Source organism: Haliotis cracherodii, unplaced genomic scaffold (assembly GCF_022045235.1).
Source record: "Haliotis cracherodii isolate W230 unplaced genomic scaffold, xgHalCrac1.p SCAF_18, whole genome shotgun sequence".
NCBI lineage: Eukaryota > Metazoa > Mollusca > Gastropoda > Lepetellida > Haliotidae > Haliotis > Haliotis cracherodii.
In genome coordinates, this window is record NW_027266273.1 from 23,672,582 (window position 1) to 23,697,603 (window position 25,022).

At 41.9% G+C, this 25,022-nt stretch overlaps 1 protein-coding gene across 7 annotated transcripts in view; it reads right to left on the reverse strand.

The window, feature by feature from the left end:
• Nucleotides 1-25,022, reverse strand: part of LOC139465912 (TBC1 domain family member 5-like) — a 63,074-nt gene that overhangs the window by 27,413 nt on the left and 10,639 nt on the right. For all 7 annotated transcript variants that reach the window (XM_071247908.1, XM_071247905.1, XM_071247906.1 and 4 more), the window contains exons 2-4: nt 9,252-9,423; nt 5,987-6,105; nt 3,634-3,754 (exon numbers count right to left, since the gene is read on the reverse strand). In XM_071247908.1, the coding sequence (XP_071104009.1) occupies nt 3,634-3,754; nt 5,987-6,098 (233 nt within the window). In that variant the 5' untranslated portion in view covers nt 6,099-6,105; nt 9,252-9,423. The remainder of the gene's footprint in view (nt 1-3,633; nt 3,755-5,986; nt 6,106-9,251; nt 9,424-25,022) is intronic.

Sequence of the window (25,022 nt, forward strand, 5' to 3'; positions counted from 1 at the left end):
TCTCATCCACTGATAACATCAATTAACCATTGTGCCCGATAAACGACAATGACTTTCACAATAAGCAAGTCACACATTTGACAGACAGTGTAGCAGTCTATAGGGCCTATTGACTAATTCAGTGTCCAGTAGAAAGTGATGCAGGTGTGAATTATTCCGAGTCAATACACAACAAAACCACTGGATGACACAAAGACTACAAATGAGTCCGTCATGGCTCACATATTCACACAGAATGGGTTTCTATTAAGCTTCATGTAATGTCATTGTGTTATTCTAGGTTATCTACTTCAATAATCATCATGACTAAACTATTACTGAAGTCATCACACCAGGGTCTAATCAGGTGATGAATTAAGTTTGTATTACCCATCAGGGTAGAATGATAAGCTTACAGTATTATACATCAACTTTCCGATATTTGCACATGCCATTTTAGCGAATCTCAATGCTGCTTGGTCAATTGAGGCTGTTGAGAAAAATATAATTAACGTCATCCATTGTACATGATGTCACAAATTGATGACATTACTTTACCTGAATAACAGCTGCCTACAGTGAAGTTTATCTGTAGGGTTAATATTCTGTACGATTTTTCTTCATTTTCTCTCTAAAAATGTCAAAGAATTTAGATCAACCTACTCACAACTAGAAATTATGGATTATCTGTCCCTGGTGAATGAATGCTGTAAGTCACTGACCAAAGACTCAGGATTAACACCAACTATTCACTATAATCAGTACCGGTAATTCTTCGTAGCTCGTTGGTTATTCTCTGAGCATGACATTGTACCGTGAATTTGGGTCAAGCAATGATAATATTGAACTCTAGAAAAGAACTCTAGTAGCAGAAGCCTTTTCAGAATAAATCCTATTGACTATACTCTGATATGCTGCGCACTATTGGAAAAAAGACAACTGAAGTGGACAGATATACTGTAAGTCATATGCTTACGTTGACATTTCCAAGGTGAGCTAATCATGGGTCAACCTCAGGAAGTGTATGCTTTAGAGACATTTATACAGGAATGAGAATGGATATTTTCCTTTTCAGCTGAAACTTCTTTGCAATGGAGTGTTTAGGGGGAAGCCATGAGATTTTAACAAATTTGTGGTAACTAAAATTTGCGGAACAGCGGAATATTCTCACCCCTGTTCATAGAAATTTAACATACATTAACATACCATAGTAAAGTTTGGATACTGGTGTTGATAGGACAGGTTGTTTAAACTTGTACTCTAAAGAACTATCAAAATACATGATCAGGAATGTTCAATCCCTTGTGTCTGTCGCCTCAGTAAAGTTAAGCAGACATACTGTTGAATTGTTGATTTACCAGTGCACTCAAACAGTGAGAGTGTGAAAACAGTCTATAAGCAGATACCATTAGGGATTAGCCGGGATGAGGTTCCTTGGAGTCAGGCCCACTGGAGTGTTGCAGTGATTGAGGTGGTAAGCTGGAAGTTGCTGCCTGGCGTGTTAGGGGAAGGGCGATGTGTGTGGACACATATGTTGGGAGGAGGGAGATATTGAGGTGGTAAGCTTACTGCAATGTTAAACATAAGATGTAGTAACTCAACCTCCTGTATCACATTGCATAACACATCATAGCAACATGCCTCTCATGACCATGGAATAACAGAGTATGTTCCCTACTTTATCTACTAGTGGAATTATATAAGTAATGAGGGATGTATAAAACCTACATGCACTGAGTGATACTGCTACAATAAATGTATTTTACCGACATGTGACTTATGACATTGTAACATATTCAAGATTGATAGAAAACAGCTGTTTGATTGAGCTGAGGTTAACCTGCGCTGGGTCACGTGACTTCCATTGACTCGGAAAAAGCGTGCAGCTTTTCGCTTTGAAGAGGCATATAAGGGATTTATTTTGCTGCTCAGAAATTCATGTGCACCCTGTTTTCATCATGGCGGGGTATAAGGGATTTATTTGCCCCCTGAGAAATTTATGCCCCTCCAATGCGGGATACATCATATTTTATCAAGATCACGTGGACGTATAAGATCAGATATGTATTTGCAGAATTTGGGAAATTGAAAGCATGTGTGCCTGTATGTGTTCAAGGAGGTGCTTCAAGGGAGGAGACCGGCTTGTTTGTCATACCTATACTTGGACCCCTCCCTTATCACAGTCCACATCCAGTCAGTCTGTACAGGTGGCTCAATACCCCTGCAACATCCAGCATCCTTCTTGCAACGAATGGACAACACTACCTGTCAAGCCTGAAGTCTAGGGTGTACCCGTTGCCTGTGTCTTATGGTGTCTGATCAAAAGGTATACATGTGTCGTAGGGTGTCTGATCTATAGGTCTTTACAGGGTCTTTGTACCCAGTGGTGTTTGCAAATTATCCGTACTCCGTGATTAACAAAGGGTATCTGTTTCCAGTGGTGTATGCAAGATATTTGTACCCGGTGCTATATTCAGGGTAAATCTAGCCAGTGAAGTATAAAGGTATTTGTACCTGGTGGTGTATTCAGGGTATATCTAGCCAATGATGTATAAAGGTATTTGTACCCGTTGGTGTATTCAGGGTATATCTAGCCAGTGAAGTATAAAGATATTTGTACCCTGTGCTATATTCAGGGTATATCTACCCAGTGAAGTATTAAGGTATTTATACTCGGTGTTGTTTTCAGGGTACATCTAGCAAGTGAAGTATAAAGATATTTGTACCCGGTGGTGTATTCAGGATATATCTACGTAGCGAAGTATAAAGATATTTGTATAGTACCCTATGCTTTATTCAGGGTATATCTAGCCAGTGAAGTTTAAAGATATTTGTACCCTGTGCTATACTCAGGGTAAATCTAGCCAGTGAAGTATTAAGGTATTTGTACCCGGTGGTGTATTCAGGATATATCTACGTAGCGAAGTATAAAGATATTTGTATAGTACCCTATGCTTTAATCAGGGTATATCTAGCCAGTGAAGTATAAAGGTATTTGTACCCGGTGGTGTATTCAGGGTATATCTAGCCAATGATGTATAAAGGTATTTGTACCTGGTGGTGTCTTCAGGGTATATCTAGCCAGTGAAGTATAAAGGTATTTGTACCTGGTGGTGTATTCAGTGTATATTCTTCCCAGTGATGTATAAAGGTATTTGTACCCGGTGTTATATTCAGGGTATATCTACCCAGTGATGTATAAAGGTATCTGCACCTGGTGGTGTATTCAGGGTATATCTACCTAGTGATGTATAAAGGTATTTGTACCTTGTGGCGTATTCAGGGTATATCTACCCAGTGATGTATAAAGGTATCTGCACCTGGTGGTGTATTCAGGTTATATTCTTCCCAGTGATGTATAAAGGTATTTGTACCCGGTGCTATATTCAGGGTATATCTACCCAGTGATGTATAAAGGTATTTGTACCTTGTGGTGTATTTAGGGTATATCTACCCAGTGATGTATAAAGGTATCTGCACCTGGTGGTGTATTCAGGGTATATCTACCCAGTGATGTATAAAGGTATCTGCACCTGGTGGTGTATTCAGGGTATATCTACCCAGTGATGTATAAAGGCATCTGCACCCAGAGGTGTATTCGGGGCTTTTCTCCCCTGTCAAGTATGTAGGGTACCTGCTCCTAGTTGGACGCACCTGTAGGAGTGGGAATAGCTCACACTGGGGGAGTCCAGCTCGTCGGGACCTTCAAATCGTCCATCTCCGCTCTCCACGCTGCTCTTGCGGACCAGGTTGTTGTTGTCCTCTGAGCCACTTCCTGTCAACACACGAGTGTAATATTGTAGGTTGTGCATCAGAATCTTGTATCTTCATCGGAGATATTACAGACATTACTCAATACAATCATCTGATACTTGTATACTGGCTACACAACATACACAAAACTTACACAGGTAGCTATTGGTCAAACTGGACATGACACTATAAGTTGTAGCATGGGGTTTTATGCATTCCCCGTTAGGTTTTATACCACTCGCCTACGGCCTACGTCTGAGTTATCTTGCTACAACAAATTTATCTTACCGACATGTAAATTTGACAATGAATTTGAACAAATTCAAAATAGACAGACAACAGCTGTTTGATTGAGTGGAGATTAACTTGTGCTATGTCACGTGACTTTCATTGACTTGGAAAAAGGGATTTATTCTGCCTCTCTGAAATCCATGTGCAGCCTGAGTTGCTCGTGGCGGGGTAAAAGAGATTGATTCCCCCGCTGAGAAATATATTACCCTCCATGGCGGGATACATAGTATTTTTTCAAGATCACGTTGACCAATCAGATCTCATCATTCTGACATGGAGGTATAATATGGAGAGTTATTGGTCACAGTGATAAAGAAACCCAAGACTAACAACACACAATGAGAATTGTGAAATCGAAACTTTGGATCAACAAGCATCTGAGCATCATGTCTCAGGCTGTGAGTGACTTGCTGTGGCCATGGGTATTGCTGCAACAGAACCAGATCTCTGCTATATAAGAGTGAGTGAGTGAGTTGGGTTTAAAGCCACTTTGAACAGTATTCCAGTTATATCATGGCATGTAAGCTTACTGTGGGAGGAAAGCCTGAACGTGATTCATGTCTCAGACCACTTTGGTGAAACCCATGAATACAGGGCAAACCAGATTTGAACTCATGATCATAGGTGTCTGGAATACCAAAGGGATGCAACTCTGCACAGGGCATTGCGGTGCCCAAGTCGACCGTACCACCAGTGCCCCTATCTCAGTCTGTGACTTTAGCCAATAGGTCATAGTCTGGTCTAGTCAGTTGCTTATCTAGCTAATAAGATAAGCTTACAGAAAGTCCCAATAGCAGGAACAGTTACTGGAAATGATGTCAAGTGACACTTGGACTTTTAGACTAGTTTGGCTTACAAACACACCGACAAGGCTGACACGAATGAACACAATAGTACTCAGCAAATGGAACACAGAACACATGAATTCTGAACTAGTTGTGCACTAACCTGTATTGAATTACAAACATTAACTTTGAGTGAAGCTCACCACAGATGTTTAAATACAGTATTCATGCATTCATATTTGTGGTGGCACGTGGTCGTGTGCACAGTTCATAGGTGACAAATAAGGTGAAGTTAAGCAACGTTGGTCGCGGAGAACAGTTGGATGGGTGACTAGGGTTTCTAGGGCTTGGATTCTACCCCACACTGAAGTACATGTAGCACATGTGGTGTCTCCATAGGCTAGTGACTTTGCTCGAAATTTGCCTCTGTTCACCTAACAGTAAAATTGGGTACCTGGCAGGATGAGGATTGTGACTGTTAACCTTCTAGCGCCTGACTAGGCAGCTTGGGTTGTATACTACCCAGGGAGCTGAGAATGAAAATTGAGTGCACACTGATCCATTGACCGGGATAATAATGTTAGCGATTTGAGCATAGGCCTTGTGTATGGAATCTAATGCATTATAAATACACATTACTTTATGTGTTACATTTCTCACTAATTATATTAACCATAGACAAAAAGTGCCATAGCACTGCAGCTGGATATGAAGTCAACAGTTAAAATGTCAACATGCATGACAGCCATTTCACAAGCAGTGCTGTCTTCACCAATATTCAATAAATATTCTGCATACATACTGAGGATTAAACTTTCATCAAAGAAGAAACATATACAGCAAAGTTCAGTTATCTCAGTTTGGCAATTCTAGCAGAGAAGATACTGACAGGGTCAAATATGCATTTTGTGAGAATTGAAGGGCATGGTCAAAAAACAAAAGTCAAAAGAATGTCATAATTTACAGTATTGGCAGCCATATTGAAAATTGAATTTGAACAACTGAGTAGATAAAATGCCAGTCTACTGAAATCTGGAAGTTCTGAAATAACACTTAATATGTTTAACAGTCTTCATGTTTTCTCTAACAAAGACTTGAGAACACAAGAGTGGCTTCAAAATTTCCCCTGTTAGCAGAGCTGATGTGATACAAGTACCTGGGTGACATTGGTAACTCACCATTTTTATCAAAGGTATCTATAGCATTCAGAATATCATCCTTGGAAGGAGCTTGTGAAAGGGTTTTCTTGGATTTGGATCCAGTCCTCAGCCGCCCCAACACTGATTCCATGGTGAACCTGAAATTTGCAACACGCAACACATTAACACCTGCTTCTGTAGAGACAGACAGACATCACAAGTGGAAGGGAGAAATTTACAAATTCTAATCTGGTTTGGCTTCTTGACCTCAACCACCAGAAACCAAATACCAACAGGAGCCCTCGAATAAAACAGCCAATACATATACATATATAGAGTAATTCCATCTCATATAGCCAGTCTAAGATGTTTACCATTTTGGTGAAACCTTCTAGCATGGCATGGTGCTATAACCCTAGATACATCATTAGGGCAACTCTCTGGTATTCAATCCCCGATAATATAGTTCTGGCACATCTAGCGGAAGAAACTATGCACATCAACTTCCGGCACTAACAGACTGGGCCACTCACACCTCTGTTGGCAAACAGAAGTGAATTGGATTTAACGCTGCTTTTCGCAATATTCCAGCAACATCATTGATGGGTACACCAGAAATGTAACCATGTGGGGAATCGAACCCGGACCTTTGGCATGACGAAAAAATGCTGTAACCACTAGGCTACAAATAATTATAAAAGTACAAAAACTTCTTCATTACAGATAGAAAAAACCCTATAATGTGATGACCAAAAGGGGATGTTGTGAAGTTCGGTATCATATTGAGCTGCCATGGTGACCTTGAACTTTTCTGGGAATTAGCCAAAGCCAAATCCAATGAAGACCCTCACTCTACAGACTCTCTTTCCTTAGGTGCAATTAATTCTTCAATTGCCTCTGTAAGATTCTGACTTATATGTAAGATTACTTCAATCTTCACTGAGTATTATTTGTGCTCGTTTCAATCATTTCCATGGGAATGCAAGATATAGAAAATGTGAACAAACTGAAAAGGTCAAAAGGTGATACCAAATCACAAGGTTGTTGGTGCATGTGCTATGTTTCATAAAGACCTATTGAATGTTTGGAAGAAACGATCCCAACACTTATAACTCAAATTTTATGTTGTTTTTCAACCCATCAAATGCATAATGTCAAAAGGCACCACTATACCACATGGTCAATATGGATACCACATGCCATGAAGATATAAACAGTATTTGATTCATGTTCCAGAAACATACAAACATTACCAAATGTCAGTGCATGCAATGATTCATGAAAATGTTTCAATGTTTCAATGCTTTACTTTGGAAACAAGTTCAGTCAGTCTTTTCCTGGCATATGAGGAAAGAACATGAAGAAAAAGGCAAATTTGAAAATCTAAATGGCAAAATATGTGTGCTGGCAAAAATTGCATGCTTGAACAGTTCAACAAATTCTAGTTATGTCCAAAAAATGCATGAGTGAACTTCCTTTGTATCCCTAACTAGTCATACTGTGAACTATCATCCCAGTAACAGCTGGGATTTGATGGTGGTAATTGCAAAGCAATTGCAGTTTACATGCAGACACTTTACACTCCAGTAGGTAATGGCAGCTTCAACGCTGTCATTCATAGTAATCTTACATTAGAAATCATGACAATAAATTGATGCTGACCCTTGCCAAAAATGTGGCATAAAATTCATGAGAGTAGATCTAAATTTGACAGTGAAAAAACCCACCTCACATAATCTGCAATCAACAGCAACGAAATTGTAGACTTAAAATACCTATATAATATGGAGCACTTTGAATAATACTGCTTAATTTGGTCACAATCTAAACTTCTGCTAAATGAGATTATTTGACATTTTTCCCAAGGACAAATTGTCATATCCAGCTGTTGTGTCAATGATCCTCAAATCACAACCTGACATGCCGGAGCATCCAGTGAGAAAGATGACTCTAAGACGTAATTATGAGACATATTTCACTGTTTCACTGTATGTAAAGTAAGTCTGAAATGTCAATAGTCTTCCAGTATTGATTAAGGCCAGGTAAAATTCCATACCTTATTAATGTAAGTGAAGGGCACTTGAAATTTTGGCATTAATTTTATGATTTCAAGTAGTTCAAAATATTTCCCTACAACCTTTCCCTACAACCTCTAACATTGGATCAGTCAGGATGCACATGAATGACCTCCTTCTACCAGCTGTTGCAACCATTATTGCAAATATTGACTCTGATACTGACATACATTCATTCAGTGATACTGATAGGCTATTACCCCAATATAATAAATAGATCTAGATCATATAATAAGCTGCATTTACGCTCCGTTTCTAAGCATATTGCCACATTGTTAACATTTGTTGGTATTCATAATGACATTTCCCAATTACTGCACATGTCTCATGAGATCTCTCAGTGTCAAGGATGTCTCATGAGATCTCTCAATGTCAGGTATGTCTCACGACATCCTTCAGTGTCATGGATGTCTCATGCAATCTCTCAATGTCAAGGATGTCTTATGCTATCTCTCAGTGTCAGGGATGTCTCATGAGATCTCATGATGTCAAGGATGCCACATGCTTGCTGTAAAAGGTGACTAGGTTTGTCGCAAGAGGCGACTAACGGGATCGGGTGGTCAGGCTTGCTGACTTGGCTGTTGCATGTCATTGATCCCAATTGCATGGATCGGTGCTCATAATATCAATCACTGGATTGTCTGGTCCAGACTCGATTATTTACAGACCCTTGTCATATAGCTGGAATAATCCCTCAATGACAGGGATGTCTCTTGACATCCTTCAATGTCAAGGATGTCACATGACATCCCTCAATGTCAAGGATATCTCATGAGATCTCATGATGTCATGGATGTCTCATTAGATCTCTCAACGTCTGAAATATCTCATGAGAAATCTAAATGTCAAGGATGTCTCATGGGATCTTTTAATGTCTCAGGAGTTAATTAATCAGGTGCCTCATGAGATCTGTCTGTGCGAAATGCCTCAGGAATTAGTGAGTGAATGTTGCTCTACGACTCAGCCAGCAATATTTCAGCAACATCACACCTACCTGTAAAGAATTGAGTCATGCTTCATGAGACCCCCCCCCACCCCGCATTGTTATAATGAGATTTCCCATGTGTAAAGAGACCTTATGACCGATAGTAATGTTATCACATGCTACTTAGAAAAATAGATACACAATAACGCAATATGTACATATCTTTATTAAATATAAACATAAGTAATGTGATTCAATATTTTTAAAGCCTATTACATAACAGCTGTAGAAATAAGACACCAACCTTCTATGTGTTACAGCTAGTTGCCATGACAATTAAAGTCATATTCCATTTTGATGGGATAAAACATGTCAAGGTCACAATGACGTCCAAGGTCGTTTTCACGGATTTCCACCAAAACGTATTTCCACAGGCGATATGGTATCCAGCTGTGAGTCACATTCCACTCTCCAGTCTGGAAGTAAAAATTAACATTGTGATACGTGAGTCATCGCGGAGGGCCAGCGAGGCCCCGGTATCCCCAGCCACACAGTGACTACAGCCGCAGCAGCTAAACTCCTGCAGATCAATACCACAGACACTGCACAGAATAGAACATGAAATACCATAATAACTACATTCATCACACTGAAGTATGTTTCCCTTTGAACAGATCATTTACAAATAAATGAAATGTAATAACTGGACAATTCATCACAGATTTCTGTCACATGGAGATAAAAGTGACAAGTCATTTCTGTTTTACTTCTCTTCTGTCAGGGAAAATATGTAAATACATCCTTTCTCTGGACCTGTGCTCTGGAATAGAGCCGATCTGTTCCTTATTTTATTGTAGCTTCATAACCTAGTGACACTGAGGTGATGTACTCCCAGGAAGGGATACCTCCAACCACACATCAAACAGAGCTCCTCTATGTAAATCTAAGTACTGATGGGCATACTGTTTTAAATACAGAGCAATACTTCTTGGTTCCTATTTCTGATATTGGCTTGTCTAGTTCTGAAGTATCTCTTAGTGAGTCAGAGCTCATAAATATGTAGCGTTAATAACATTTCCGAGATTAGCAGGACCCCCATGGCAGCCTCTGTACCACACAACCAAGTCTACAGAGATATAGGTAGTGGCTGACAGCCTAGCTCCACACAACCATGTCTACAGAGATATAGATAGTGGCTGATAGCCTAGCTCCACACAACCAAGTCTACAGAGATATAGTGGCTGACAGCCTAGCTCCACACAACCATGTCTACAGAGATATAGATAGTGGCTGATAGCCTAGCTCCACACAACCAAGTCTACAGAGATATAGGTAGTGGCTGACAGCCTAGCTCCACACAACCAAGTCTACAGAGATATAGTGGCTGACAGCCTAGCTCCACACAACCAAGTCTACAGAGATATAGGTAGTGGCTGACAGCCTAGCTCCACACAACCATGTCTACAGAGATATAGGTAGTGGCTGACAGCCTAACTCCACACAACCATGTCTACAGAGATATAGGTAGTGGCTGACAGCCTAGCTCCACACAACCATGTCTACAGAGATATAGATAGTGGCTGACAGCCTAGCTCCACACAACCATGTCTACAGAGATATAGGTAGTGGCTGACAGCCTAGCTCCACACAACCAGGTCTACAGAGATATAGATAGTGGCTGACAGCCTAGCTCCACACAACCAAGTCTACAGAGATATAGTGGCTGACAGCCTAGCTCCACACAACCAAGTCTACAGAGATATAGGTAGTGGCTGACAGCCTAGCTCCACACAACCATGTCTACAGAGATATAGATAGTGGCTGACAGCCTAGCTCCACACAACCAAGTCTACAGAGATATAGTGGCTGACAGCCTAGCTCCACACAACCAAGTCTACAGAGATATAGATAGTGGCTGACAGCCTAGCTCCACACAACCAAGTCTACAGAGATAGGTAGTGGCTGACAGCCTGGTTCCACACATCCAAATCTACAGAGATATAGGTAGTGGCTGACAGCCTAGCTCCACACAACCATGTCTACAGAGATATAGATAGTGGCTGACAGCCTAGCTCCACACAACCATGTCTACAGAGATATAGTGGCTGACAGCCTAGTTCCACACAACCAAGTCTACAGAGATATAGGTAGTGGCTGACAGCCTGGCCCCACACAACCAAGTCTACAGAGATATAGGTAGTGGCTGACAGCCTAGCTCCACACAACCATGTCTACAGAGATATAGGTAGTGGCTGACAGCCTAGCTCCACACAACCAAGTCTACAGAGATATAGGTAGTGGCTGACAGCCTAGCTCCACACAACCATGTCTACAGAGATATAGATAGTGGCTGACAGCCAAGGTTCCACACAACCAAGTCTACAGAGATATAGATAGTGGCTGACAGCCTGGCTCCACACAACCAAGTCTACAGAGATATAGATAGTGGCTGACAGCCTGGCTCCACACAACCAAGTCTACAGAGATATAGTGGCTGACAGCCTAGCTCCACACAACCAAGTCTACAGAGATATAGGTAGTGGCTGACAGCCTAGCTCCACACAACCAAGTCTACAGAGATATAGGTAGTGGCTGACAGCCTAGCTCCACACAACCATGTCTACAGAGATATAGGTAGTGGCTGACAGCCTAGCTCCACACAACCATGTCTACAGAGATATAGATAGTGGCTGACAGCCTAGCTCCACACAACCATGTCTACAGAGATATAGGTAGTGGCTGACAGCCTAGCTCCACACAACCAAGTCTACAGAGATATAGATAGTGGCTGACAGCCTAGCTCCACACAACCATGTCTACAGAGATATAGTGGCTGACAGCCTAGCTCCACACAACCAAGTCTACAGAGATATAGGTAGTGGCTGACAGCCTAGCTCCACACAACCATGTCTACAGAGATATAGATAGTGGCTGACAGCCTAGCTCCACACAACCAAGTCTACAGAGATATAGTGGCTGACAGCCTAGCTCCACACAACCAAGTCTACAGAGATATAGATAGTGGCTGACAGCCTAGCTCCACACAACCAAGTCTACAGAGATAGGTAGTGGCTGACAGCCTGGCTCCACACAACCAAATCTACAGAGATATAGGTAGTGGCTGACAGCCTAGCTCCACACAACCATGTCTACAGAGATATAGATAGTGGCTGACAGCCTAGCTCCACACAACCATGTCTACAGAGATATAGTGGCTGACAGCCTAGTTCCACACAACCATGTCTACAGAGATATAGGTAGTGGCTGACAGCCTAGCTCCACACAACCAAGTCTACAGAGATATAGGTAGTGGCTGACAGCCTGGCCCCACACAACCAAGTCTACAGAGATATAGGTAGTGGCTGACAGCCTAGCTCCACACAACCATGTCTACAGAGATATAGATAGTGGCTGACAGCCTAGCTCCACACAACCAAGTCTACAGAGATATAGTGGCTGACAGCCTAGCTCCACACAACCAAGTCTACAGAGATATAGATAGTGGCTGACAGCCTAGCTCCACACAACCAAGTCTACAGAGATAGGTAGTGGCTGACAGCCTGGCTCCACACAACCAAATCTACAGAGATATAGGTAGTGGCTGACAGCCTAGCTCCACACAACCATGTCTACAGAGATATAGATAGTGGCTGACAGCCTAGCTCCACACAACCATGTCTACAGAGATATAGTGGCTGACAGCCTAGTTCCACACAACCATGTCTACAGAGATATAGGTAGTGGCTGACAGCCTAGCTCCACACAACCAAGTCTACAGAGATATAGGTAGTGGCTGACAGCCTGGCCCCACACAACCAAGTCTACAGAGATATAGGTAGTGGCTGACAGCCTAGCTCCACACAACCATGTCTACAGAGATATAGGTAGTGGCTGACAGCCTAGCTCCACACAACCAAGTCTACAGAGATATAGGTAGTGGCTGACAGCCTAGCTCCACACAACCATGTCTACAGAGATATAGATAGTGGCTGACAGCCAAGGTTCCACACAACCAAGTCTACAGAGATATAGATAGTGGCTGACAGCCTGGCTCCACACAACCAAGTCTACAGAGATATAGATAGTGGCTGACAGCCTGGCTCCACACAACCAAGTCTACAGAGATATAGATAGTGGCTGACAGCCTGGCTCCACACAACCAAGTCTACAGAGATATAGGTAGTGGCTGACAGCCTGGCCCCACACAACCAAGTCTACAGAGATATAGGTAGTGGCTGACAGCCTAGCTCCACACAACCATGTCTACAGAGATATAGATAGTGGCTGACAGCCTAGCTCCACACAACCAAGTCTACAGAGATATAGTGGCTGACAGCCTAGCTCCACACAACCAAGTCTACAGAGATATAGATAGTGGCTGACAGCCTAGCTCCACACAACCAAGTCTACAGAGATAGGTAGTGGCTGACAGCCTGGCTCCACACAACCAAATCTACAGAGATATAGGTAGTGGCTGACAGCCTAGCTCCACACAACCATGTCTACAGAGATATAGATAGTGGCTGACAGCCTAGCTCCACACAACCATGTCTACAGAGATATAGTGGCTGACAGCCTAGTTCCACACAACCATGTCTACAGAGATATAGGTAGTGGCTGACAGCCTAGCTCCACACAACCAAGTCTACAGAGATATAGGTAGTGGCTGACAGCCTGGCCCCACACAACCAAGTCTACAGAGATATAGGTAGTGGCTGACAGCCTAGCTCCACACAACCATGTCTACAGAGATATAGATAGTGGCTGACAGCCTAGCTCCACACAACCAAGTCTACAGAGATATAGGTAGTGGCTGACAGCCTGGCCCCACACAACCAAGTCTACAGAGATATAGGTAGTGGCTGACAGCCTAGCTCCACACAACCATGTCTACAGAGATATAGATAGTGGCTGACAGCCTAGCTCCACACAACCATGTCTACAGAGATATAGGTAGTGGCTGACAGCCTAGTTCCACACAACCATGTCTACAGAGATATAGGTAGTGGCTGACAGCCTAGCTCCACACAACCAAGTCTACAGAGATATAGGTAGTGGCTGACAGCCTGGCCCCACACAACCAAGTCTACAGAGATATAGGTAGTGGCTGACAGCCTAGCTCCACACAACCATGTCTACAGAGATATAGGTAGTGGCTGACAGCCTAGCTCCACACAACCATGTCTACAGAGATATAGATAGTGGCTGACAGCCAAGGTTCCACACAACCAAGTCTACAGAGATATAGATAGTGGCTGACAGCCTGGCTCCACACAACCAAGTCTACAGAGATATAGATAGTGGCTGACAGCCTGGCTCCACACAACCAAGTCTACAGAGATATAGATAGTGGCTGACAGCCTGGCTCCACACAACCAAGTCTACAGAGATATAGATAGTGGCTGACAGCCTGGCTCCACACAACCAAGTCTACAGAGATATAGATAGTGGCTGACAGCCTGGCTCCACACAACCAAGTCTACAGAGATATAGATAGTGGCTGACAGCCTGGCTCCACACAACCAAGTCTACAGAGATATAGGTAGTGGCTGACAGCCTAGTTCCACACAACCATGTCTACAGTGATATAGTGGCTGACAGCCTAGCTCCACACAACCATGTCTACAGAGACTGTTTTTGAGGAAATCAAAGGGTCACTTGAATTCCCTGTTGGACATGCTCTGAGCTCATTCCTAGTCCTTATCACATGTTTATTTGTTTTTCTTAAACTTTTCCAGACTTATAGGAATGCAGATGTGCAGAAATTCTGCAAAGATGGTATTTCTCATTTACATTTTTCAAGCATGCATCTGCCTCACCTTACTCTGACATAAATAATGTCAAAATGCTTCCCCAATGAGAGGTGAAAGGGGGTGCATATTTACATATGGATGATAGCATGACAATAACAAGGCTACCTATTCTCTGTTTGTAACAATAACATGGCTACCTATTCTTGGTAAGTGACAATAACAAGACTACCTATTCTCTGTCTGTGACAATAACAAGGCTACCTATTTTCTGTATGTGACAACAAGAAGGCTACCTATTCCCTGTTTGTGACAATAACAAGGCTACCTATTCTCTGTTTGTGACAATAACAAGGCTACCTATTCTCTGTTTGTGACAATAACAAGGCTACCTATTCTCTGTTTGTGACAATAACAAGGCTACCTATTCTCTGTTTGTGACAATAACAAGGCTACCTATTCTCTGTTTGTGACAATAACAACGCTACCTATTTTCTGTATGTGACAATAACAAGGCTACCTATTCTCTGTTTGTGACAATTACAAGGCTACCTATTCTCTGTTTGTGACAATAACAAGGCTACCTATTCTCTGTTTGTGACAATAACAAGGCTACCTATTCTCTGTTTGTGACAATAACAAGGCTACCTATTCTCTGTTTGTGACAATAACAAGGCTACCTATTCTCTGTTTGTGACAATAACAAGGCTACCTATTCTCTGTTTGTGACAATAACAAGGCTACCTATTTTCTGTATGTGACAACAAGTAGGCTACCTATTCTCTGTTTGTGACAATAACAAGGCTACCTATTCTCTGTTTGTGACAATAACAAGGCTACCTATTCTCTGTTTGTGACAATAACAACGCTACCTATTTTCTGTATGTGACAACAAGAAGGCTACCTATTCTCTGTTTGTGACAATAACAACGCTACCTATTTTCTGTATGTGACAATAACAAGGCTACCTATTCTCTGTTTGTGACAATTACAAGGCTACCTATTCTCTGTTTGTGACAATAACAAGGCTACCTATTTTCTGTATGTGACAATAACAAGGATACCTATTCTCTGTTTGTGACAATTACAAGGCTACCTATTCTCTGTTTGTGACAATAACAAGGCTACCTATTCTCTGTTTGTGACAATAACAAGGCTACCTATTCTCTGTTTGTGACAATAACAAGGCTACCTATTCTCTGTTTGTGACAACAAGTAGGCTACCTATTCTCTGTTTGTGACAATAACAAGGCTACCTATTCTCTGTTTGTGACAATAACAAGGCTACCTATTCTCTGTTTGTAACAATAACAAGGCTACCTATTCTCTGTTTGTGACAACAAGAAGGCTACCTATTCTCTGTTTGTGACAATAACAAGGCTACCTATTCTCTGTTTGTAACAATAACAAGGCTACCTATTCTCTGTTTGTGACAATAACAAGGCTACCTATTCTCTGTTTGTGACAATAACAAGGCTACCTATTCTCTGTTTGTGACAATAACAAGGCTACCTATTCTCTGTTTGTGACAATAACAAGGCTACCTATTTTCTGTATGTGACAACAAGAAGGCTACCTATTCCCTGTTTGTGACAATAACAAGGCTACCTATTCTCTGTAACAATAACAAGGCTACCTATTCTCTGTTTGTGACAATAACAAGGCTACCTATTCTCTGTTTGTGACAATAACAACGCTACCTATTTTCTGTATGTGACAATAACAAGGCTACCTATTCTCTGTTTGTGACAATTACAAGGCTACCTATTCTCTGTTTGTGACAATAACAAGGCTACCTATTCTCTGTTTGTGACAATAACAAGGCTACCTATTCTCTGTTTGTGACAATAACAAGGCTACCTATTCTCTGTTTGTGACAATAACAAGGCTACCTATTCTCTGTTTGTGACAATAACAAGGCTACCTATTCTCTGTTTGTGACAATAACAAGGCTACCTATTTTCTGTATGTGACAACAAGTAGGCTACCTATTCTCTGTTTGTGACAATAACAAGGCTACCTATTCTCTGTTTGTGACAATAACAAGGCTACCTATTCTCTGTTTGTGACAATAACAAGGCTACCTATTCTCTGTTTGTGACAATAACAAGGCTACCTATTCTCTGTTTGTGACAATAACAAGTCCAAATTGTTTCCATGGATTTTAGAAAAATAAAAAGGCCAGAAATTCACAAATAGCAAAAGTCACCACTTCAGGTTCTGTTTGATATATCTGCCACGTTATTTTTAATGATATTGAACATTTTTTTAGTTGTGCTCCAGAAACAAAATCGACTCCCTTATAAGACAAAGTACAAATTGTTTCCATGAAAATTGAGAAAAATAAAATGCCAAAAATCCATAAATAGCAAAAGGCAACACTTCAGGATCTGTTTGATATATCTGCCAATGTTTGTTGAAAAATATTGAACGGTTTAGATTACGGATGGACAGCAGACGGATGCCAACTATATCCCCCTTTATTACATACCAGGAGGATAATAAATTAATGATTAAGGGGATGCCAATACTATTGCACCTAACCTCAAGGACCCCAAGACCTCCCTGCAATGTGGAACACTGGTGACAATTATTACATCGTAATTTTCTAAAGAACATCTGAAATTATGGGAGGACTTGTAATTACAGGACTAAATGAAGGCAATTTCAGTTTCTGTCAGTGTATAATTAGCGGTTTAAGATAAGCTACATTGTACTGGAAATGGCTTAATAGCCAACATGAATGTTGAAAACCAGAAGTTATTTAGTTCTTCTTTTTCAAAACCTATAAGCATCTTGTCTCCGAGTCTGCCCCGAACAGCCTGCTGCCATTAAGAAGCTGTCTCAGTTGCCCTGTGAGATTTGAGCTGCGGCTGCATCTGTGTCCCAGCTTGTGACATACTGTCCTTGCACAGATCAATAGAGGTTGTATGGGGCATTGTCTTGCCAGGTATAGCACAATGTACATTCCATAAACTGCACTGCAATCCACGTACACCTTATGCACTATAAATACATACCTCATACACTGAACAAACCAACAAAGGAATGACTGTTCATTATTTCCTTCGTATACATTAGTGATGGAGTTACATACAATTGTAATCTCTAAGTACTTTGTACCTGCTTTTTGCTGTTATGTACTGTACCCTACATACATTGGAGGTCTGTCACGATTACTCAGTTGACTGGCTACGATTTGATTCAAATTTCTAAATGGAAAATAACTGTGCAATATGGTAGTAGTTATCCTTGTTTAATATTATTAAGAATAATTTGCAGTTACGCTCATATTAATATTGTCATAATCTTATGTATTCACCAAAAGATAGTTTCAAAAAGAAACTGCATCCACAGTTTGCAACAGTTATCAGTGATGGCACCACATCAATGACTATCTTGCTGTCAAACATACCCTGCATAGAATAGATATAAATGTTAACACCCAGTATAAGGCGCCAGATTCGGAGTTGCTTCCCTTGAGAATCCAGAAATCTATGATCGTGGGTTTGAATTCTGGTTCACACTGATTATGTTTCTAGGTTTGTCAGCACCATACCCGTGCTCATGGGTTTCAACAAAGTGGTAAATGTCTGAGACCTGCATGACTTTGGGCTTTCCTCCCACACCAAGCTGAATCTTCTATACTCTACAATTCGTTTCAAATTAGGTGTGTCAGAGTTGAGTGCAAGACTGTCTGATTAACGGGGCTAAATAGCACCTGATTTATTCAGTTCCCATAATTAGTGTCTGATAAAGCCGTTTGTCGAATTAACAAGTATCGGATCAACAAGACTTTAATATTATTAAGACTCATTTGCTGTACAGTATGCTGTACAGTACATTCTCAGGTATGTACGATTTGAAAGCGCTGGTTAAACTTTCGTGTGAACCTCCTTGCAAGCTCAGAGGTTCACACAGTTTAACCAGCGCTTTTAAATCGTTCACACTTCAATGAACCCATCCAAACTGACATTCAATTCTTAAATATTCGATAGTTTATGAGTTTTGCTCCCTAAACGGAAAACAGACAGGCAGATGGACATACTGATTGCTAAATATCCCTCCGTTTTTCAAACTGGGGACATAAATATGATATAGTATACTGTAACATCTGATAATTGCCTTAATTACGGGTTCTTTCTATTTCTTCGTCAAGAATTTGGTAAATGAATATTATTGTGTAACCTGAGGGAAGCACTTTATCTTTTTTGGGTGTCCATTCTGTACACTGGTTCATACATGTTTATACTGGATGCACTTTCTGCATCGTGTAAACGCTTGGTAAGATAAATGACCCATCTACAGACAACGTGGACAATAAAATACCAAGTACCATGAGAACATACTGTGTAAATTGCCATATCGTGAGACTAGCAATTTCTCTGATTATTGCTTTTGTGAATATGTTGCAGCATGATTACGTTTGCATGCCATCCTCTGAAACTACTTGAGGAATAAAGAACATTCGTTGAAACACTGTCCACATTTCCCCTGTGAAACTTGTTATTGCACGTCTCATGTACACAGCCTACTTGATGCTAAATGAAAAAGATGTTTGAAAAAACTTAAAACTTAAACATTCCAAACCTTCGAAACTCAAAGTATATCTTTGTATGAGTTGGTGGGAGAGTTGGTAGAACAGTATCTGAGTTCCATCACTAGGAGTCAGTTGGCGGTGGGAGGTGAGCCCAAGTGATGAGGCATGGCAGAAGATAATTGTGATTAAGATAAACAATGCACTCGATGTCCCTACAGACGACGACACACGTTTTGTCTACAAGTGAACAGCTGAAACAGTAGGTGGTATATTGATCTGCACGTGCTCACCTTGTCATTTTACAGCTAATTGTAAAAGTTTGGCTCTCACTTTAGTAATTAATTCATACAAAAGGATTCTGTATTTTTGTTAAATATTATACATGTACACAGACTGTATTTGATAGTGTTTCTAGCTGAAAGACACAGACTGAATGTGATCCATTCACTCTCGCTTGAAACACCTGTTATTGGAATCTCACACCAAAATCAATCACATGCAAATCTGTGCTTGATAAGCAGCTGGTGGAATTAAGCGACGTTTCATTTGACATGGCAACATTATTGGTTATTTGTTCCTGGAGCTATCACATGAGGTCATAGTTCATGAAAGGTTCAGAAAGTAGAAAGGTGAAATACAGATCTAACTACAGCCTCTAAAATAATGACCTCTCTTACGTTATGGTATTTTAGTTTCGGTGAGAATGTGTCCTGTTCGCAGGTTATCCATCAGTCGTGTACACAGTAGGGTTATCAGAGAAATAGTAGTGTCATGCATGAACCGGAGATATTTTCCATGTATAATTGGGGTAACTGCTTGAATGTTTGGCATAAAGTCCTGACCGCTGATATGAGGGTTGACTGATAACGTCTGAGTCTCACATATAAGGAACTGTTTAATAGTGAAATGTTTTGTCGTGGACATTACATGATGTCATAGAGGTATAGCCACAAAAAACGTGATTAAGTTGAGCAAATTGTTTCGCTGTGACAAGTCAGTAAATTAAGCAGGGGTCTATTGAGGAATGTGCAGCGATGAAGTATTTGCAGAAAAAGGGCTGAACACCAAAAGCGATCCATGAAGATATGAGTACAGTACTAGGGAAGGATGTCCCTTCCTATGTCACCAGAGGTGGGCAGGGAGAGCCTTGAAGATGACACACACCCTGAAGTGAGTGCGTGAGTGAGTTGGGTTTAACACCGCTTTTAACACAGCATTCCAGTTATATCACGGCGTGTCAGCTTAATGTGGGAGGAAAGCCCGAAGTTATGCAAGTCTCAGACGTTTACCACTTTGGTGAAACCCACAAGCATGAGTATGGTGCTGACAAACCTAGAAACATAATCGGGGCGAAGTGGGATTCAAACCCAAAATCATAGGTTTCTGGCATGCCAAAGGGACGCAACTCTGCACAGTGACTCGCGGCGCCTTAGATGACTGGGCCACCAATGCCCACTCCACACCCTGGAAAGCCTATCATGTCAGCAACGCCAGAAATGATCCAGAAAATCCACGATATGATCATGACTGACCAGCGAATTACTGAGCATCAAAATGTTAGTTCACTGGGCATTTCCAAGGAGATAGTACATTCCATTATCACATACACTTTTGCAATAAAGAAAATACCAGCTAGTTGGGTTCCAAAGCTTCTGACATCTCAGCACTGTTTGAAGCTGTTCCAGAAAGGTTCTTGCAACAATTTGTGACTATGAATGAAACCTGGGTTCACAACTTCCACCCTGAGTCTAAACAACAGTCAAATGAGGGGTAGAATATAACATCACCACCACCAAAGAAGGCAAAGACAGTCCCATCAGATGGAAATGATATTACCTGTGTCTTCTGGGATGCCGAGGGTGTCATCATGGTGGACTACCATGGCTAGACAATAAACGGAGCATGTAATTTTGCACTTTTGAGGCAGTTATAGGATAAAATTAAGACTAAGAGAAGTTGGAAGTTCAGAAACGACGTGCTCTTCCATCAGGACAATACACCAGTGCACAAATAAGTCATTGTCATGGCTACAATCCACGACTATGGCTTTGAACACCTTCAGGACCCATCTGTTTCTCCTGATCTGGCTCTGTCAGACTTGTACCTGTTTCCAAACATGAAGAAGGCTCTATCTGAAACCCATTTTGACTCGCACGACACAGGAGGGAAGTATTTCTCGAAACTGGGATAAAACATCCAACATCCCTGGGAAAAGTGTATCAAAGAGGAAAGGGATTATGTTGAAAAATACGTAGAGGGGATTGTCCAAGTAACTCTCCATTCCTTAAAAATAATGGAGCAGAGACACTTTGACAAAATATTCAGTTCTGGAAAATATTTGAGAAAAAATTAATACTGTGTGAGTTGCCCATGCATGATGCACAAGGAAAACATTCTCTGCCACTGTTGCACGTGCACCAAGCTCCGTCACGAGCTGACATTTACAATGATGGTACATGGCTCTTCATAATTTCGTTGGGTCCTAAACTAGTATTTACTAATCGCTTGCACATTGTTAATACATGCTGACAGGAATATAGAGCCCCGAACAAGGATATATATATTACCTGATTTGTTTTATCTCGTGAAAGGTTTATCTAATTGCTATAAATATGAACACTGTTGTAGGTAACTGCTCTAACACCAAATATATACATATTATTTTGAGCTTTATCATTGACAAACAACTCTCCATTCCTGAAAAATAATTTAGCTTTCAAACAATAGAATGGCGTCATAGATGCGTTTTAAATAATTTTACTGTCTTCAGGTCAAGTCTCTCTATGTGAGGCTCAGAACTTATCCATCATCTTCGTAAAGTGTGTTGTTTGAGGGACTTGGATCAAATTATCTAGGATTGCCAAGTTGAACAAGCCTGTTCCCCTTGAGATCACATGACACCAATAATATAGCATGATCTCCAGTATCTGATGCTTGGAGTTAGCAAGGATTCCAATCTAAGTCTGCTTGGCAGGCAAACTGAGAAAAATCATTCTTTTTTTCAAATTTGGGATTCTTGTTCAAGTTCTTTTTTCATAAATGTGGAGGTATCTTAACAGTGCATTCAATACCACAGTGTACAACTAAACATAAATAAATCTTTAGACATCATTATTGGTCCTGTGTTCAGTGATCTGCATGTCACCTCTACAAAACCATCACAAACTAAATTGGGATTTGTTTTATTCAAGTTTGGGAATTTCTACTGACATTTGCTGCAGACATGAAACCATGTCCCCTGTCCCCTATCTGAGGACACCATGTGCTGTGTCCTCACTCCTACTGTGTGTCCCCCATCTGACCACACCATATGTTGTGTCCTCACTCCTACTGATGTCCCCTATCTGACCACACCATGTGCTGTGTCCTCACTCCTACTGATGTCCCCTGTCCTCTATCTGACCACACCATGTGCTGTGTCCTCACTTCTACTGATGTCCCCTGCCCCCTATCTGACCACACCATGTGCAGTGTCCTCACTCCTACTGATGTCCCCTGTCCCCCATCTGACCACACCATGTGTTGTGTCCTCACTCCTACTGATGTCCCCTATCTGACCACACCATGTGCTGTGTCCTCACTCCTACTGATGTCCCCTGTCCTCTATCTGACCACACCATGTGCTGTGTCCTCACTTCTACTGATGTCCCCTGCCCCCTATCTGACCACACCATGTGCAGTGTCCTCACTCCTACTGATGTCCCCTGCCCCCTATCTGACCACACCATGTGCTGTGTCCTCACTTCTACTGATGTCCCCTGCCCCCTATCTGACCACACCATGTGCTGTGTCCTCACTTCTACTGATGTCCCCTGCCCCCTATCTGACCACACCATGTGCTGTGTCCTCACTTCTACTGATGTCCCCTATCTGACCACACCATATGCTGTGTCCTCACTCCTACTGATGTCCCCTGTCCCCTATCTGACCACACCATATGTTGTGTCCTCACTTCTACTGATGTCCCCTGTCCCCTATCTGACCACACCATGTGCTGTGTCCTCACTTCTACTGATGTCCCCTGCCCCCTATCTGACCACACCATGTGCTGTGTCCTCACTCCTACTGATGTCCCCTGTCCTCTATCTGACCACACCATGTGCTGTGTCCTCACTCCTACTGATGTCCCCTGCCCCCTATCTGACCACACCATGTGCTGTGTCCTCACTCCTACTGATGTCCCCTGTCCTCTATCTGACCACACCATGTGTTGTGTCCTCACTCCTACTGATGTCCCCTGTCCCCCATCTGACTACACCATGTGCTGTGTCCTCACTCCTACTGATGTCCCCCGTACTCTATCTGACCACACCATGTGCAGTGTCCCCACTCCTACTGATGTCCCCCATCTGACCACACCATGTGCTGTGTCCTCACTCCTACTGATGTCCCCTGTTCCCTATCTGACCACACCATGTGTCCTCACTCCTACTGATGTCCCCTGTCCCCTATCTGACCACACCATGTGCTGTGTCCTCACTCCTACTGATGTCCCCTGTCCCCTATCTGACCACACCATGTGCTGTGTCCTCACTCCTACTGATGTCCCCTGTCCCCTATCTGACCACACCATGTGTCCTTACTCCTACTGATGTCCCCTGTCCCCTATCTGACCACACCATGTGCTGTGTCCTCACTCCTACTGATGTCCCCTGTCCCCTATCTGACCACACCATGTGCTGTGTCCTCACTCCTACTGATGTCCCCTGTCCCCTATCTGACCACACCATGTGCTGTGTCCTCACTCCTACTGATGTCCCCTGTCCCCTATCTGACCACACCATGTGCTGTGTCCTCACTCCTACTGATGTCCCCTATCTGACCACACCATGTGCTGTGTCCTCACTCCTACTGATGTCCTCTATCTGACCACACCATGTGTTGTGTCCTCACTCTTACTGATGTCCCCTATCTGACCACACCATGTGCTGGGTCCTCACTCCTACTGATGTCCCCTATCTGACCACAACTTGTGTTGTGTCCTCACTCCTACTGATGTCCCCCGTCCTCTCTCTGACCACACCATGTGTTGTCACAACCTACTGAGTGTCCCCTGTCCCCTGTCAAGCCTGTCCCCTATCCGACAATGGGCTTGTAAATGTTAACAACACTTCCATCATGTTCATCACGATTGTGGCCATCAATACTCTGAAATGAATAAACTTTCAAGCTCACAGTGTTTCTTTGGTTCTTTCAGTATCAAAAGGCGACTTGAATTTTGATTTGAAACAATTTATCATCAATAATAGATTGTCATCCCTTGATAAAAGTGAGTTCCTTTGTGCATGTTCTCCTGCCACACATCCTCTCAAAGTGTCAGCCCACAGGGCCTGCTGCTGGCTTCTTAGATTATTCACAAACATCTTAAAAATAAAATCAATTTTGATGCCTTGAACAAAATTGAGCTTTGTCAGCAACCCCTACATAAAATTTCTGCTCTATACATCAAGCATTAAGACATCGGAAATTGAATCACATTGCAGTGCTACACCTCATACCAAAGTTTCTGTTCCACAGCCTTGTGGCTTCTTTTGGAAGATGTGTAAACATTGTTCACAACTGAGTGTGTTTTTATTAGAGAAAACACTACAACATGCGAGTTCGGAAATGTGCTAAACATGCAACACATCCCCCAAAAATGTACATGTCATCATGTTCCTCCCCTCAGCATGTGGAAAAAAATAAGTGCCACGTCACTGTAGCTCACCTTCATAAGTCAACAGTTTAATATGTCAACAAAGACAGACACTTCACAAGGTGCTTGTCTGTGTTATTATTCAAATAA